The sequence below is a fragment of the Sminthopsis crassicaudata genome, chromosome 2 (assembly GCF_048593235.1).
Source record: "Sminthopsis crassicaudata isolate SCR6 chromosome 2, ASM4859323v1, whole genome shotgun sequence".
NCBI lineage: Eukaryota > Metazoa > Chordata > Mammalia > Dasyuromorphia > Dasyuridae > Sminthopsis > Sminthopsis crassicaudata.
The window spans coordinates 443,279,846-443,296,794 of NC_133618.1; the positions used below are offsets into that span (position 1 = coordinate 443,279,846).

Sequence of the window (16,949 nt, forward strand, 5' to 3'; positions counted from 1 at the left end):
TAAAAAGCCCAGCCAGGAGGATATGATCTTATAGACACTCTGGAGCTGGGGGAGTCAGGAATCAAAGGGGACAGAATTTCAAAGTGTTAATTTTACAGATCTAAAGGGAACACAATTTCACCCCTCACCAACCCCCTCAAAAATTACCCCTGAATTCATTTGGGATTAAGGGCAAAGATCTTAGACTTTGGTAGCTACTTTAAGCTGACAAGGGTCATAAAGATACTGGGGGAGTGGGGGTGGAGTTAAAGCCAGGAGGGGAGGTATGAGATCCGAAAACAGCAGCAAGGCATCTAATTGTGTGTCAGTCATCCCATGATCTGCAGGCTGCAGGGCAGTTGAAAATTTGCATGTTGAAGCCTAGAGGAAACAAATCTCAGGAGCAGATTAAAAGTGGGGTGTCAAACCCATCTCCCAGTCAAGGGGCAAAGATTTATTGAAAGTAATGTATACCATTACAAGTAAACTGAATTGTAAGGGAATTCAATAAAGAAACATTACCAAGGAGGGTCATTTTATCCAGCTTCTACCATAGATATTCTAATTCTATGGCTCAAGGTAAGAAGTGGTCTCCAGAAGGAGTGGTTCTTGGTTGATCAGATTATTACTACAAGATTACCAAATAGCAATGAATTGAGGAGTGGTCTTATTCACTATTGTCTCAGGAGTTTGATCTGTGGAGCTTCCTGAGTCCAGAAGCTATCTGGCTAGGGAATGATCAGAATCAGATAGATTGGGTTTGCCAGTTTCCTGAGGCACAATCCAAATCCAGAAGACCAAGGAACACTGACATATTAGAACAAAAGTTCCCCAAGGTCAGGGGACCACAAAATCACATAACATCAACTTCATCTTCCAATCTCTACCAGCCAGGATAGTGAAGTATGTGGGAGAGAATGCAAGATATAAGAAAACTAAGAAGGTAGAATGTCACGAGAAAATAAAGATATTGAATGCCAAACAGGATCTGTACCTAATCCTAGAGGTAGTAGGATGTCACTAGAGTTTATCTTCTGGAGGTTAGTGGGGAGAAAGGGAGTTGATGTAGTCAGACTTGAGCTTTAGGAGCATCAAATAACTGAGTAGAAGGTGGACTGGAATAAGGAAAGACGAGAAAGGAAGATAAATCTTCAGGCTATTAAAATATTAAAATATTTATATATTTAATAGGCTATTAAAATAGGTATATATCAGAGATGTTACAAAGATAGCTTCAACAAGACTTGGCAGCAGATTGGATATGGAAGGTGAGAGAGAATATGAAATTCAGAATGACAATCAGGGTGGAGGTTGAGCCAGGATGGTAGAGAAAAAGTAGGAAGTTACTTGAACTCTCCCCAATTTTCCTCAAAATAACTTTAAATCACACCTCAAAAATGAATTCTGGAATGACAAAACCCACAAAAGGACAGGGGGAAAATTTTCTAGCCCCAGATAACTTAGGGCTACAGGAAAGGTCTGCCTCATTTGTATAAAAGAGGACCACAGCCCAGCATAGGCTGTATCCAGGCAAGCCAGTAGGAAGCTCTTAGCCATAGCACAGATCAGCAACTAAAGTCCTATGTTCTTGCCTCAGCATGCCAGACAAAGTGGGCCAACTGTGAGACCTCCAACTCTGAAGAGGCAGGCTACTTACTAGTCAGGCCTGGCAAGCCTAGAAGCCTCTGTAAGGCCAAAAATCATCAATGGTGGCCAGGGAGCTGTCAGTCCTGGAGGCCAAGTGCAGAAAGCCAGGAAATCAGCTCCCTGGTCTTTGACACAAGAAGCCTGAGATAGTGTCCCCTATACCTTAGGAGCAGGGCTCAATTTTAAAATATAAATTTCAGGCCAGAAAATAAATAGAAATATAAAATACACAAACAAAAACCCTAACTATAAAAAGTTACTATGACAACAGGACCCAAGTAGAATAGGATAGCAATGTCAAAATATCTGCATATGAATTCAAAGAGAAATGTGAAAAAGTCTTTTTGAAGAGTTCAAAAAAAGAATTTTAAAAATCAAATGAGAGGTAGAAGAAAAATTGAGAAAAGAAATGAGAGTTATGTAAGAGAATCATGAAAAAAGAGGCAACAGCTTGGAAAAAGAAAACTTTAAAAATAGAATTGGTCAAATGGAAAAGGAGGTACGGAAATCTACTGGAAAAAAAAAACAAAAACACAACTCCTTAAAAGTAGAAATGACCAAAGTGGGAAAGGAATACAAAAGTTCACTGAAGAAAATGATTCCCTAAAATTAGAATTAGGCCAGTGGAAGCTAATGACTTCATGAGACATCAAGAATCAATCAAATGAAATTAAATGAATGAAAAAAGAGAAGAAAATGTAAAATATCCATTGTTCAAATAACCCAAGTTCACAACCTTGGTATCATCTTCAAATCCTCCTTTTTTCTCTCACCCCATGTATTCATTCCATTGCCAATTTATTTTTACCTCCAGATCTCTCTCATCTGTTCCTTCCTTGCCAGATTCAAATTCTCATTCCCTCTTACCTGAACTATTTTAATTTCCACTCCTAATGGACCTCTAATTCCTTTCCTCTCCAATTCATTCCATATAGCTTTCAAAGTGATTTTTTTTCGTAAAGCACAGATCTTACCATGTCACTCTGATATTCAGCAAACTCCAATGGCTCCCTATTGTCTCTAGAATCAATTATTGTTTCATCTTTACCTCATATCTTTTTAAAATTTTTCTATTTTTGTATGGATTTTATAATGTATATAAGTATAGTAGTGCATGTATATATCACTTTCCTCCCAATTTTTTATATTTGTTTTTTTAAAAATTTTAAAGTCCAAATTCTTTCCTACCTCCCTCTTTACCCTGGCATTGAGAAGGCAAGCAATTTGATATAGGTTATAGTATGTGTATAACTTTGTACATGTACTGAAGGTGATAAAAATATTTTGTTGATCAAAAAAGTTTGGAAACTACTGCTCCAGCTGATCTCTAAGGCCCCTTTGACATCTGACTTTCCATAATTTTAAGATTCTCAGATGATGCTCAATATAGCAACCAAACAACATAGCAAGCAAATGTTAATTAGCTCCTGGTCCCTCAGGGAATATTCTAGAGATCACTTTGGGGGATCAGGTTTAAAACCCAAATGCTATGACAGGAAACAAGGGCTGCTTCAGCATTTCTTAGTCAGTTGTTCCATAGACTGCTTTGCACATGAGCATACCAGATCTGGATTGCCATGCGAGTCACAGTTGTCAAGACAGCTGTGCATGTCAGAGATGACAGACTCCTCTGGATAGAGGGCCTTCCCTAAGGTCCAGGTACCCAAAGTCCAGGGCTTTGAGGCAAATTATATGAAGTTATTTTCTCCTCCTGCCCCTAAAAACACAGAGACATTGTCTACATAAGTAGTAAAAAGCTGCATGACATATTTGCACAAACCCTGTATAAAGTGAGATGAGTTAGGGGAACCTGGAGTTATCAGATTTTTGAAGCATAGTAAAAGAACCACAGTTTGGATTACTTATTCCCTTTGTAAAATAAAGGTCATATTCCTAGATCAGGAAGAAGCCTCTGGAAGAGTCCATCTAATCTAACTCTTCTCATTTTTTTTTTTTTAAATTTTATTTATTTATTTATTTATTTATTTTTATTATATATTTTTTTATAATATTATCCCTTGTATTCATTTAACTCTTCTCATTTTACAAATAAGGAACTGAGCCCCAGAGAGGATAGGTGACTGCCTACAGCACAGGTAGCAAGCATCACAAGTAGGGTTGGAAGTCAGATCCTCTGATGTTAGTGCTAGTGACTAGCATTATATATATATATATATATATATATATATATATATATATATATATATATATATATATATATATATATATATATATATATATATATATATATATGTATATGTATATGTATATATATACACATAATATCTTGGCTCTACCAACTAGTAGCCATGTCTTCCACGTACTTCAACTTTTTGGGAACAACAGCACTATACAACGAACTTCACAGAGCTCTTTTTAAAACAAGAAAGAGCTTTGGAAATGTTAACTATGAGATCAGCTTACAGTGAATGTCAAAGTTGCCTTGACAAAGCTAAGGGATTTTTAGAAAAGGACAGTCTTAAGAAGGTATGTGTATAATAAAAATAGCTGACACGTTTTTCATGGCACTTAAATATTTGTAAAGCCTTTTACATACATTATCTCATTTGATTAGCATAAAAGCCTTTTCCATACATTATCTCATTTGATCAGTATAACAACATTGTGAGGGAAGTATTATTATTATACTCAATAAATGAAGAAACTAAGATTTCAATGGATAAAGTAACTTGCTTGGGATCAAACAGTGTCCAAGGTGGACTTCAAGGTGGCAGGAATGTCCAGTCCTTCTTGGCAGTAAATCATGGATGGTCTATTTGTATGTATTTTAGCTTCAATGACCCAGAATTCTTTTTCTTCCTCATCCAATGTCTCCCTCAATCACTGCTCAAGAAGGGATGGCGATGTTGAAATAGCTCAATATCGTAGCAGATGGACTGCTGGATTTGGAATCAGGAAGATTTGAATTTAAATCTCATCTCAGATACTTACTAGTTCTGTGACCTTGGATAAATCTTTTAACTCCCTGTATATTATTTTTCTCACCTGGAAGATAAGGGAATTGGACTCAATGGCCTGAAAAGTCCCTTCCAACTCAAAATTGATGATTTTAAGGTCTGTGTAAATGCTGTTTTCCTGCCCCACCTTAACCCCCATCCCTCAGCATGTAAGTATCTTGAAATCTGGCATTATTTTTGATTTGTATCTTTGTAGTCTAGAATTGGGTTTGATAATATTAACAAATGCTCTTTGAATGATTAAAAAGACATTTTGCTGTACCATAATGATAGGTCCAATTGTAATTTTGGAACTGGATGCTCATCCTCTCCTAAAAATGAATGCACTAAATGAGAATTGAATCTTCAATGACTTTCTCAGACTATATCTGCAAGTTACTAGCCAAGGACAGTCAGGAGTCCAACTCTCATACTTAAGCACAGACACTGAGCTCCATCATTATTATTGTTTACCAGGCATTTCCTATAGTCCTTAATTCCATGCCCCACCTTAAGGCACCATGAACAAGGGACCAACTGCTGTTGCACCTGGAGATCCTAAGACTCCAATATTTTTTTCTTTCTTGATAGGTCCAATGCAGGAAACCGTCAAGGACTTTTGGAGGATGATTTGGCAGGAGAATTCAGCTAGTGTTGTGATGGTGACAAATCTTGTGGAAGTGGGAAGGGTAAGCTACTTAGATAATGATTTCTCCAGTAGCCACAAAAACTGAGGTAAAGTAAAACTCCATTCTTGGTCTCCATCTTCTTCATGAAGTTAGCTGCCCTTAGAGAGATGTCACAAAGACTAGGTCCTATAGAGCAGGGTTTCTTAAACTTTTTCCTTTCACGACCCCTTTTTTGTCTAAAGATATAAAAATTTATATGCCTATATATCTAGAGTTGCATTAAAAAATTATCTGCTCTTCTATGGAAATTTTTATGCAACCCTAGGTATATAGGCATATAAAATAGGTATACAAATTAAACATTTACTGATAATAATTCATAATTTTGTGACCCCCCCACATTCAGTTACATGACCCCATATGGGGTTGTGACCCACAGTTTAAGAAGCTTTGCTATAGAAAATATACTTACATAAAATGTGACATACTCTCTCCATAACATTGGGACCCCAAGACACTTTTGGGGTCTGAGGCCTCAGTGTTTACCTCTAGCTCATCCCTCAGCCCTTGCCTTACTCACCCCATTGTTTTACCTTTCTACCCTCATCCCCATTTTTCTCCAGTTTTCACTCTAAACTTTTTTATACTGCTATGATTGCATTTACCTTGCTTAAACTGACTGGAGTTTCACACTGCTCCATTGCCTCAAGGCACTACAGTTAATTTGGCCATGCCCAGCATGGTGGCTGCCCAACCAAGGCATTTTTATCCTCCTATATTTGAATGGCTCCATTATCTCATTATCCTCCCAACATGGTGAAGACCTGCTTCTGGCTCTTTCACTTTGACCTGGGTGCTTATGCAGCCCTCAGGCTATCTTTGTGTTATCCTTCAGTCTTTGCCTCCTTTTTCAGTCTTTCATGTTTTTGCATCTATGTTAGACCATTTCTGAGACACATAGCATGGGCAGCCACCCACTGACCTGGATTATCTAGGTACATTTAGTTTGAAATCCCTATTAAGTCCCACTTGTGTTTATTAAAATGAAAGCTCATCTTAAGGTTAGTTCTCATCTCCACAAGCTGAGTTTTACCCTTCCTGTTTTCTATTCTCTTTCCTTTTGCTGCAGGTGAAATGTGTTAGATATTGGCCAGATGACACAGAAGTTTATGGAGATATTAAAGTCACATTAATCGAAACAGAGCCGCTGGCTGAGTATGTCATACGCACATTTACCGTTCAGAAGGTAAGCCTATCTTTTGGATGTTAATCACGAAACCTCATTTGGGAAATGAGAGAACTTGCCATGATTTTTAAGAAAGAAACAGGAAGAAATCCATGATTTTTAGTTATGGACAATGGTTGATCACTACTTCCTACTTCCCTTTCTATTCCTTTTTACTCCTCTATATGCACCTGGGGAAGGCCAGTTTGCTCCTATGGGTATATTTCACTATGTGGGTACTTACTGTATGTTATGTATTCACTATAGCTCTACATGACTTTATTTTATCCTTCCACTAAGATCCATCTATATCAATTGATTTTAGCATTTGGGTTTGGAAATTTATTTTGTCTGAATTAGGGGAATGGGCCAATATGAACTATGGAAAAGACTGATGATTGGGAAAGGGAGTAACTCTCCTAAGAAGGGGGAGCATTTCACAGAAAGACAGCAGAAAAAATAAAGAGGAGGGAATGGAAAGATGGATAAATGAATGAAAGAAAAGCATTTCTTACATGCTTATTATACACTAAACACTGTGATAGTGGCTGGGAATCCAAAAGCAAGGCCATCCCTCCCCTCTAGTAACAGACATTCTGATAAGGGAAATCACACACATCCTTATATCTAGTTATTAGCAGGAAGTTTTGATTTCTGACAATCAGAGAAATGGTAAGTGGAATAATAAAGCAGGTGATCTTATACATTATCCAGAAGTAATAGTAGTAATATTTTGGTTATTATTATCAGAGTAAGAGATGGAATAGGGAGAAGAGCAGATAACAAGATGTCTGGTCTGGTGTGGGTGAATGGAAAGCATTGGTCTATACCTGGCTAGCTTATACTGTGCTCAAGTTTACAATTGCTTACTCAGAACAGCTCAGTCCCATGCGCAAAGTTCCAGAGCTAAGAAGATTAAATCACTCCTGAAGGTAGCTGTAGGAGGGAGAATGTTTCTTGAAGGAAGTCTTGTCCAGGAAGTCCTCTCCCTAGGAGGAGATGGGGGAGAAAATAATGAGGTGCAGTGTCAGGATATATGGCAAGTAGTCTGGATGCTAGCCACCAACTGCTGAATATAGTGAAAGTTCAACATCAGTCACCTATGACATGACAGCAAAAATTAATGTTACCTGGCGGGGGGGGGGCAGCTAAAAGCATAGTAGATAAGAGTCCCTAGCCTGGACTTAGGAAGCCATGAGTTCAAATCCAGCCTCAGATACTTCTTAACAATGTAATCCTGGGAGAGTCACTTAACATTCTTTGCTCAGTTTCCTCACCTGCAAAAGGAGCAAGAAATGGTGTCTTTGCCAAAAAAAAAAATCCAGATGGGGTAATTAAGAGTTTAAAAGAACTGAACAATATTATCTCATGCTGCATGAGGACCATAAAGCAGAAGCTGTTATTTTTTTCATTAATAGCTTGGTCACTTATATTTCATTATAATTATTTTCTTTTGTAATCCCATGTATTTTTTATGCATTTAAAAAATTTGGAGAAGGGAGTCCATAGGTTTCACCAAACTACCAAAGTGCTCAGTCTATAACACAAAAAGAGGTTAAGAAGCCTTCAGCACAAGGGGAATAACAGACCAGCTTTTCTCTATCCTCATGTGGCCCAATTCAGTCCTGGGCATCCCATTGGAGAAAGAGCACTGACTAGCTAAAACATGCTCAAATAAAGCTGACCAGGAGGAAGAGAACTGGAAATGATGTCAAAGCAAGATTAGCTTGAAGAAAATAGAAATGCTTAACCTGGAAAAGACTAGAAAGGGGAAGGAGGGCTAATTGTTATAAACAAGGGGACATCACATAAAGGAAAAAATTAGCCTTTCTATTCTTGGTCCCAGAGAGCAGAACTGGAAGCTATAGGAAGGAAATTTTGACTCATGGAAGGAAAATAACCATCAGAGCTGTCCAGTTGCTACTGCAAGATCTTCAGGGAGTAGTGATTGACCAACAGAAGGTCCCAAACCAAGGTTTCTGTTTGGGCTCTGAAGGCCTTAGAGTGAATAAAAAAGCAAGTGTTGCTGGGTCAGAAATCCTGAGGACTTCACCTCCCAGATTGATTTCCTTTTTTTTTTTTTTTTTTTTTTTTTTGACTAGGTGAAAAAAAATTTCTGCCTCAATTCTTACCTAACCTTGGTCACTGAATAGTCATTGCCTCAGTAAAACTGAGAGCTCTTAAAGATCTTAGCTTTAAAAAGGCCAAGGTCTCCTATTGCATTCAGGGCTGTCTCCAGTAATCTTGATTTGTATCTGACCACTGGAGGATGGCTCTGGAGGAGAAAGTAAGACTGGTGACCTTGCAGAACCCTCTCTCATTTAAATCCAATTCACTTGCATGTCATAGCACCTCTTCCCTGATGTCATGGCCTTCTTTGAAAACAAAGGACAAATAACAATCTCTGAGTTCTCCATCACTGGGGGGAGGTTAGACCACCACATGTCAAAAATGCCATAGATGAGAGTCTCACTCTGGGTAAAGACTGGAGTTAATGACTTTTTAAGGTTGTTTCAAAACCTGACATTTCTGAGATTCTGGGAGTTGATACTTTGCTGAAAATCCCCAGTTTAAAGGTTGTTTCAAGGCTCAGACAGATGAGAATTTCAGACTCCTACTGTGCAAATGCTTTATTGTTTGTAGGTCTCAGAAAAATCATTAGATTTTTTGAATCTTGTTATTTTTCTTTTTGTTTTTAACAATTTTGACATTTTTTTTTCAATTTCATTTCGGTTTCAGTTCTTTTTCCTTCCTACTTTTCCCTTCCCTTTGTAAAAAAGCAAGAAAAACAAAACTCATTACAAAAGTATATAATCAAGCAAAACAAATTCCTGCAAACCTATCCCAAAAATGTGTGCTTGTGAATGTGTGTATATATGAGTGTTTGTATACTTGTATATACAGACATATATATGATGTTTCTCTTCAATTGTTTTGTGTTCAGTTTGCATGCATTTAATTTTTATTAATCTGTGCATATATTTTTTCCTCAGTACAAGGTAAGCTCCTGTAATAGTACTTAGCACATAACAAAAACATAAATACTTCTATCTAATTTGGAAATCAAATGATCTGACCTTGAATCTTGCTTCTCAGCTGCTTTTATATTCTTGGACAAATCACTTGATCTTTCATTCTGTCTCAGTTTCATCCTTTATAAGCTAGGGAGAGTTGTGATTGTATGTAAAACTGTCCATTTAGCAAGACTGTGGTAAAGAAAGCATTTTGTAACATATAAAGTCCTACATAAATATGGATCACTATAATAATAATTAGCATCACAGCTTTTGAAGTAGTAGTTGCTTTATCCTCTGAAGATATTCCCTAAGAAAACTTTTAAGTGAGACATCTAGTTGGTAGAGTAGATAGACAGGCCTGGAATCAGGAAGACCTCAGTTCAAATCTATCTCATATACTTACTAATTGTGTGACCCCAGGCAAATCACTTAACTTTGATTTGCCTCAGTTTTCTCATCTGTCAAATGGGGATAATAATAACACCTATCTCCCAGGGTTATTGTGAGGCTCAAATGAAATAACTGCATAGTGCTTAGCACAGTGCCTGACACACAGTGCTGTATAAATGTTCATTGTTTTATTATCATTATAATTATTGTCATTTTCTAGAACCAGCTCTGACCTAAACAATGGATTTTCCTTCATAGTCTCTTGGCGGGAGCAGCTAGAAAGGGGGAGGGAGGGAGCAATGATGTGTCTTGTTATGAATTAAAGAAGACATAAGTTGTGTTTTCTCCTCAGAAAGGCTATCATGAGATCCGTGAAATCCGGCTGTTCCATTTCACCAGCTGGCCTGACCATGGGGTTCCGTGCTATGCCACAGGTCTACTGGGCTTTGTCCGGCAGGTGAAATTTCTCAACCCTCCTGAGGCAGGCCCTATAGTGGTCCACTGCAGGTATGTGCTTGGCTGGCTGATGGATGTCTCCTCTGCCTTCTCTGTCACCCTTTCCACTGTCTTAGAGGCAGCATGGTGGTTAAAGCTCCAGACCTGGCATCAGGAAGGTCTCACACTTTCTGTCACTGTGATCCTGGGCAAGCCTGTTAACTGCTGCCTGCCTCAGTTTCTTCATCTGTAAAATGGGGAATAACACCTATCTCCCAGGGTTGTTGTGTGATCTAAAGAAATAATATCTGTAAAGCTTAGCACAGTACCTGGCATAGAGTAGGCTCTTAAGAAATGTCTGTTTCCTTTCCTCCTTTCCTTCTCTCTTCAGAGAGTACTGTCTGAAATGGGCATCAGAAGTACCAGCCCTGCTTCTCCCTAGCTCTGTGACTGTGGAACAGTCACCTCCTCTTTCTGACCTTGAGTTTCCCCTCTAAATGGGGAGGTTGGTTAAATAGTCTACATGTAATAATGTACCTTCAGCCCGAACTTTCCACAAGCTCTTGTGCTCTTGTGCATGAGAGTCAGACCATGGAATACAGGTCCTTTCCAACTCTCAAATATTATGAGCCTATGATATACACTGCTTTTCTTCTGTTCTTTCAGGGAGATCAATAGCAAGCCTTCTCTTAAAAGAGGTTGGTAATATGGGGGTTCCATAGACATGCGAGGGCCCATTGAAAAATTTCAAAATCTGTGAATTTGAAAGGGAAAATAATTACATCTTTATTTCATTAGCCTTGGATTTCTTTTGTAATCCTTTATATTTCATTTTTTAGACATTTAAAAGCTTTATTCTGAAGAGCAGTTATGTGGAACAGTGAATAGAACACCAGCCCTGGAGTCAAGAGGGCCTAAGTTCAAATCTTGTCTCAGATAATCATTAGCTTTGTGTTTCAGGTTAAGTCATTTAATCCTGATTATGGTTTTTTGGGGGCAATCTTATTTTAAGGATTCCATAAATTTTATAAGATGGCCAAAGGGATCCATGACCCTTCCCAAAGGCTAAAAACTCCTATCTTAAGCCAATTTTTGGAGATATAAATGATGTTTTCTTGTCATTCCCCCCCCAATCCAAATACATATAAATATAGTTTCCAAAATTCATTTTGTAAGATTTTGTGTTGCAAATTTTCCTCTCTCCCTCCCTTACCTCCTCAAAACATCAAGCAATCTGATATAAATTAAACATGTATAATCCTTTAAAACATATTTTTGCATTTGTCATGTTGTACAAGAAAAATCAGATCAAAAGAAATAAACCACGAGATAGAAAAACCAAAGAAAGATGAAAATACTATGCTTTAATCCACATTCAGTCTTCATAGTTCTCTTTGTGGTTGCATCCCAAGTTTGTTGGAATTTTCTTGAATCATCACATTGCTGAGAAGAGCCAAGTCCATCACAGTTGATTATCACATAATCTTATTGTTACCGTGTCCAGTGTTCTCCTGGTTCTGCTCACTTGACTCAGCATTAGTTCATGTAAATCATTCCAGGTTTTTCTGAAATAAGCCTGCTCATCGTTTCTTATACATCAATAATATTCTATTACATTTGTATACCATATTATTCAGCCATTCCCCAACTGAGGGGCATCCATTCAATTTCCAATTCCTTGCCACTACAAAAATAAAAAAATAAAAAAAATAAATAAAAATAAAAAAAAAAGTTGCTGCAAACATATTTTACATATGTGGATCTTTTTACCTCTTTTATGATCTCTTTGAATATGTATGGCCCAGTAGTAACACTGCTGGATCAAAGGGTATGCACAGTTTAGTAACCCTTTGAGTATAGTTCCAAATTGCTCTCCAGAATGTTTGGATCTGTTCACAACTCCACCTGCAATGTATCAGTGTCCCAGTTTTCCCACATCCCCTCCAACATTCATCATTATCTTTTCCTGTCATCTTATTTAGCTTCTTTTTAGCCTGATATATATTGGACCATTCGATTACTAGAGAATTAAAATTAAAGCCTAAAGCCCACATTCCTCAGTTATAATTTACTGGCTGAATCTTATTCTTTACTTCATCCTCATATTCTACAATCTAATGACATCCTCCTTATTGCTCCTCTCATAAGAGATTCTTTCTCACTAGTTATCCCTAATGTCTCTGGCCCTCATTGCTTCTGCTTTCTGGCTCACTGCAAGTCTTAGATAAAGTTCTACTTTCTGCAAAAAAAACCCTTTTCAAGGCTTTCTTAATCTTAGTGCTTTATCTCTCTGACTCCAATTTATCTTGTATATTTCTTATTTGTGTGTAGTAGTTTGTATTTGTCTCTCCCATTATATCTGCAGCTCCTTGAGGATAGGGATTATCTTTTGTCTTTTCCCTCCCATAATTTGCTAAGTTGCTTGGTATATATATAGTAGGTACTTAAATAAATACTTGTTGATTGTGATAAAAAAAATCTGGTTTTGATCTGAAAAACTGAGAACTATCCCTACAGAGACCAAAATAGCTCAGTATTTCCCAAGTTATGTCTACATCATTCAAGTAAAGAGGAGAACAGTTATTGGACAGATCCAAAATTTTAGTCATAAAATATCTGAAGTTGAAGCTACTTTTAGACACCATTTAGTCTAGTGACCTTATTTTACAGGTAAGGAAATTGAGGTTTAGGGGAAGTTCCAGTCACAAGCCAAGTTAATGGTAGAACCAGTACTAGAATCCAGACTCCTGACCTAGTATTCTTTCCAAAATACCATACCTTCTTAAAAATCCAGATCAGATAAATTAGGATAGTACCTAACATATCTCTTCCTTCACTGGGTGTAGTTTCTTGGAAACTTTAAGGATACATAACTCAGTATTCAGGTCCCTAATCTAGTGGGTCCTGACTCATACCTAACTATTTCTTTAAACTGATCCTTCCTATTCCTCATTGCTAAATGAAAACACTTAGATTACTCCACTCAGGATTCTCTATCTTCCTACATTCACATCTCAGGCACTAAAGGTGTACTGGGAGCAGTTCATACCAGTTCTCAAGCTGATTGTTAAACTTTCATTGGAAGCTTTTATATCTCAGAAATTATCAAATGCTATAAATCAGAGCTTGAGTTAGCATTTTGCTGATTGTCTAGACTTAAGAAAGTAGTGGACAAAATGTAGATAATGTAGATTAAACCTAAAAGTATATCATTAATCTATGGTTTCCAAAGAACTGACATTAAACATTTTCCAGCACACTCTAGACTAAGCCCACCAAGAGTTTCACAAAAGGTAAATAAACTCACAAAAGAGTAATAAATGACAAATTTCCCAGGATGATGCAATCAAGCGTTTTCATTGATAAATTTGCACATCTTACCTAATTTATCCTGGCAAAGATGCTATAGAAAAGGAACAAATCAAGGTCAGATAACCAGCGCCAGGATGAACTTGCTGCTGACTTTATAAGCCAGTTTGACTACCTTTAATGGAAAAGGTACAATGCATGCAGAAATGCAACTTCTTTCAAATATATACACATATATTTAAGTTTTCTTGGACCCAGTATCCTAGAGAGGTAGTGTCATGTGTACAACACATGCTGGACTTAGAGACAGAAGACCTGAATCTGAATTCTGAGAGTGGAATTATTTAGCTGTGTGATCTCAGGCAAATTCTTAACTTCTCTGATCATTAATTTCTTTATTTTTCAAAGTTGTGGGGTAAAAAAATCCCTCTGTAAATCTTAGAAGTGTCACCAAACACAAGTTATTTGTAATCACTTCTAGCACTGGTGCTTATTGACTCAACCAGTGCTGAGTGCCTGGCTTGTTTGTTTTTGTTTCTTTTTTCACTCTTCTCTCACAATCTGTACATCTAGAGGGGCTATTTCCTATACATGTCATTAACAAAGACTTTGTTGAAGATTGCCTTTTTTTAAAAAGACATGGATAGTAATACTAACATGCCATTTCATATGGCTTTGAAGATGTTATCTCAGCCACCATACCATATTTTTCAGGTCTAAGTAAACAGTTGTAGGGTGTTTTGAGGAGACTCATGGGAGGAGCCAGATGTTTCTTTTTCCTCCCTGGTAAGTAGGCTACAATTCAGTGAGCTCCTAAGGGAGAATGAGCTTCCCATATTGCAGAAGATAAAGGCCCAATCCCACTCATTTCCAACAATGAAGTTTCACAACAAATGAAAAATATATTTTCTGTATGTTGGCTTTTGACAAAACTCTATTGATTCAAGATCATTGAAATGTCCCCATTGGGCAGTTTTTCTGTATTTTTATATTCTTTGGCTTTATGACCAACTTATGATTTCTTCTCTTTTCTTTACCCATCCTTTCTCTGTTTATTTCATTTTCACACTGTAGACACCAGCTGTTTCCCTAAGAGAAGTAAGTGATATGTGGACCAAAATTTAGCTAACATGAAAATATACTTAACCTTCTCCCCTGCTGTCCAGATGCCTTTCATGTTTATAACCACATTTATATGTGGAAAATGGGTTCCCTGTATCCATGGTTCAGTACAATAAACTCATCAACATAATGATCTTTAAAATCACATTTACGTCTGTGAAGTCCCTAGTGTGGACAGTAGGATCTCACTTAGACTCTTGACATTTTGTGCTTAGCAATTATTTGGCATGTATATTAAGTGTCAAAAAAGACTAAGTTATCCTGTTTCTGATTAAGCATGTTAGCTAAAATTCTCTGACTACTTAACATTCACATTTTGCTGATAGAAAATGAGATGTACTTTTTCAGGGTCATTGTTTAATGGAAGTAATGGGAGCCACATCCTGTCTACCATGGGATCTCTTCCTCTAAATGACATTTCCTTCTGCTATCAAACATGATGGCTTTTGTTCCATCCTTATCTGTACACATTCCTCTCTTATTCTTTTGTCCCTCTTTCTTTTCTGTTTTTTCCTCTCTTCTCTCCATCTTTCTCTCCATTTTTCTCCTACTTAAATTTCACGTAAGTAGATCTATACTTATGCTATTATAGCTGGAAGACTCAGTGCACCATTAATTAATTAACTAATTAATTGTATTTATTAAATAACTCCCAAACTAGACTAGACACTGTGCTAGGCACTAGAGATACAAATATTTAAATGACTCTGCCCACAAGGAGCTTATGCTCTATGGTATCTAATAGTGCCAAATACATCTTTTTTTTTTTTTTTTTTTTTTTTTTTTTTTCCAGTGCTGGAGCAGGGAGGACAGGTTGTTTCATTGCTATTGATATCATGCTCGACATGGCAGAAAATGAAGGTGTGGTGGACATATTCAACTGTGTAAGAGAGCTTCGATCCCAAAGGGTCAATCTTGTGCAAACAGAGGTAAGTGGCCCCTACTAGAGATGAAAAATCTAGACATATAATCCATTCTTAGTCTCTGGCCAAGAAATTCTCAGGATAAGGCAAAATCAGAATTCAGAAATGATGTTTCTTCTAAAAAGTTGAATTTACTGAACTTGCTGTATAGGGGAGTTCAAGGGGAGCAAGCATCCTATTGTAGCCAGGATTTAGAGTCAGGAGACCCAGAGCTTTGTCCTGTTATTTATGCATGCTGTACACTTGTGAAAGCCATTTACCTCTCTGAGCCTCAGTTTCTGTTTCTGAAAATGAGAAGATTTCCAAATGGAATAGAAGGATAGAAACCCACTTTTCTAAAGAAGCCTAGTGAGATATGACAAATCTTCTCTTATGACAGCTAGGTGACACAGGGATAGAACACAGTACTGGAGTCAGGAAGACTTGAATCCAAATCTGACCTCTCTAACTGTGTGACTCTGGACAAGTTACTTTGCTCATCTATAAAATGGGCTGTAAAATAAAATAGTAGACCACTCCATATCTTTGCCAAGAAAACCCGCAAAAGAGATCACAAAAGTAAGAGAAAACTGAAATGACTGAACAACAACAAAAATCTTCTGTTTGCAATGAGAAGAAACCATCTGGCCCCTCCCAGAATACTTCTCAAGATGGTCTATAACTACTTCTCTAGCACTAAAAGTCTATGTTTTCATACTATTTTTAAATATGCTATGAAGTTTTCTAGAATTTTAGATTTTAAAATGGGCAATAGGATATATACACATACCATGTTTCCATTAAATTTTCAGAAAGTTCTTTGGAGGGAAAAATATTTTAGAATAAAGAACTGTCTTATCATCAGAATTGTTCAACAACTGGTCTACCAAGGTCATATACTCCCCATCATTGAAAGTCTCTGGTAAAGGACTGATTTTGTAGAGGAGAGCCATGTTATATGATCTCTTAGATCCATTCCAATATTGGGGTTTTGTGAGTCTTTTAACAGCCTCACAGGGTTTTGGGGAGATTCCTTTAAAGTCCTGGGTAAATTTGCGAGCACTTTATAAACATCAGCTACAGACGTGGTGTGATTTTCAGGTTCATAGATATGATATGGAGATAGGACAGATATAGCACAAACCATTCCTTCATGGTGTGGATGAGAGGGTTAAATAGTAGTGTACAATAATATATTGGAAGTCAGGGAAACTAGGGTTTTTATTCTGAGTCTCAAATTCCCAGAAATAATCATATGAAGAAGAGTTTTGTCACAGGTTATGAGGAGGCTCCTATAAAACAATATAGATAAAATAGTTTGCAAACTTTTACTTGGT

The 16,949-nt window shown here is 37.2% G+C and overlaps 1 protein-coding gene across 10 annotated transcripts in view; it reads left to right on the top strand.

Annotated features, from left to right (window-relative positions):
• Positions 1 to 16,949, top strand: part of PTPRT (protein tyrosine phosphatase receptor type T) — a 1,285,960-nt gene that overhangs the window by 1,233,450 nt on the left and 35,561 nt on the right. For all 10 annotated transcript variants that reach the window (XM_074292616.1, XM_074292619.1, XM_074292617.1 and 7 more), the window contains 4 exons: positions 5,175 to 5,272; positions 6,342 to 6,458; positions 10,197 to 10,351; positions 15,504 to 15,639. In XM_074292616.1, the coding sequence (XP_074148717.1) occupies positions 5,175 to 5,272; positions 6,342 to 6,458; positions 10,197 to 10,351; positions 15,504 to 15,639 (506 nt within the window). The remainder of the gene's footprint in view (positions 1 to 5,174; positions 5,273 to 6,341; positions 6,459 to 10,196; positions 10,352 to 15,503; positions 15,640 to 16,949) is intronic.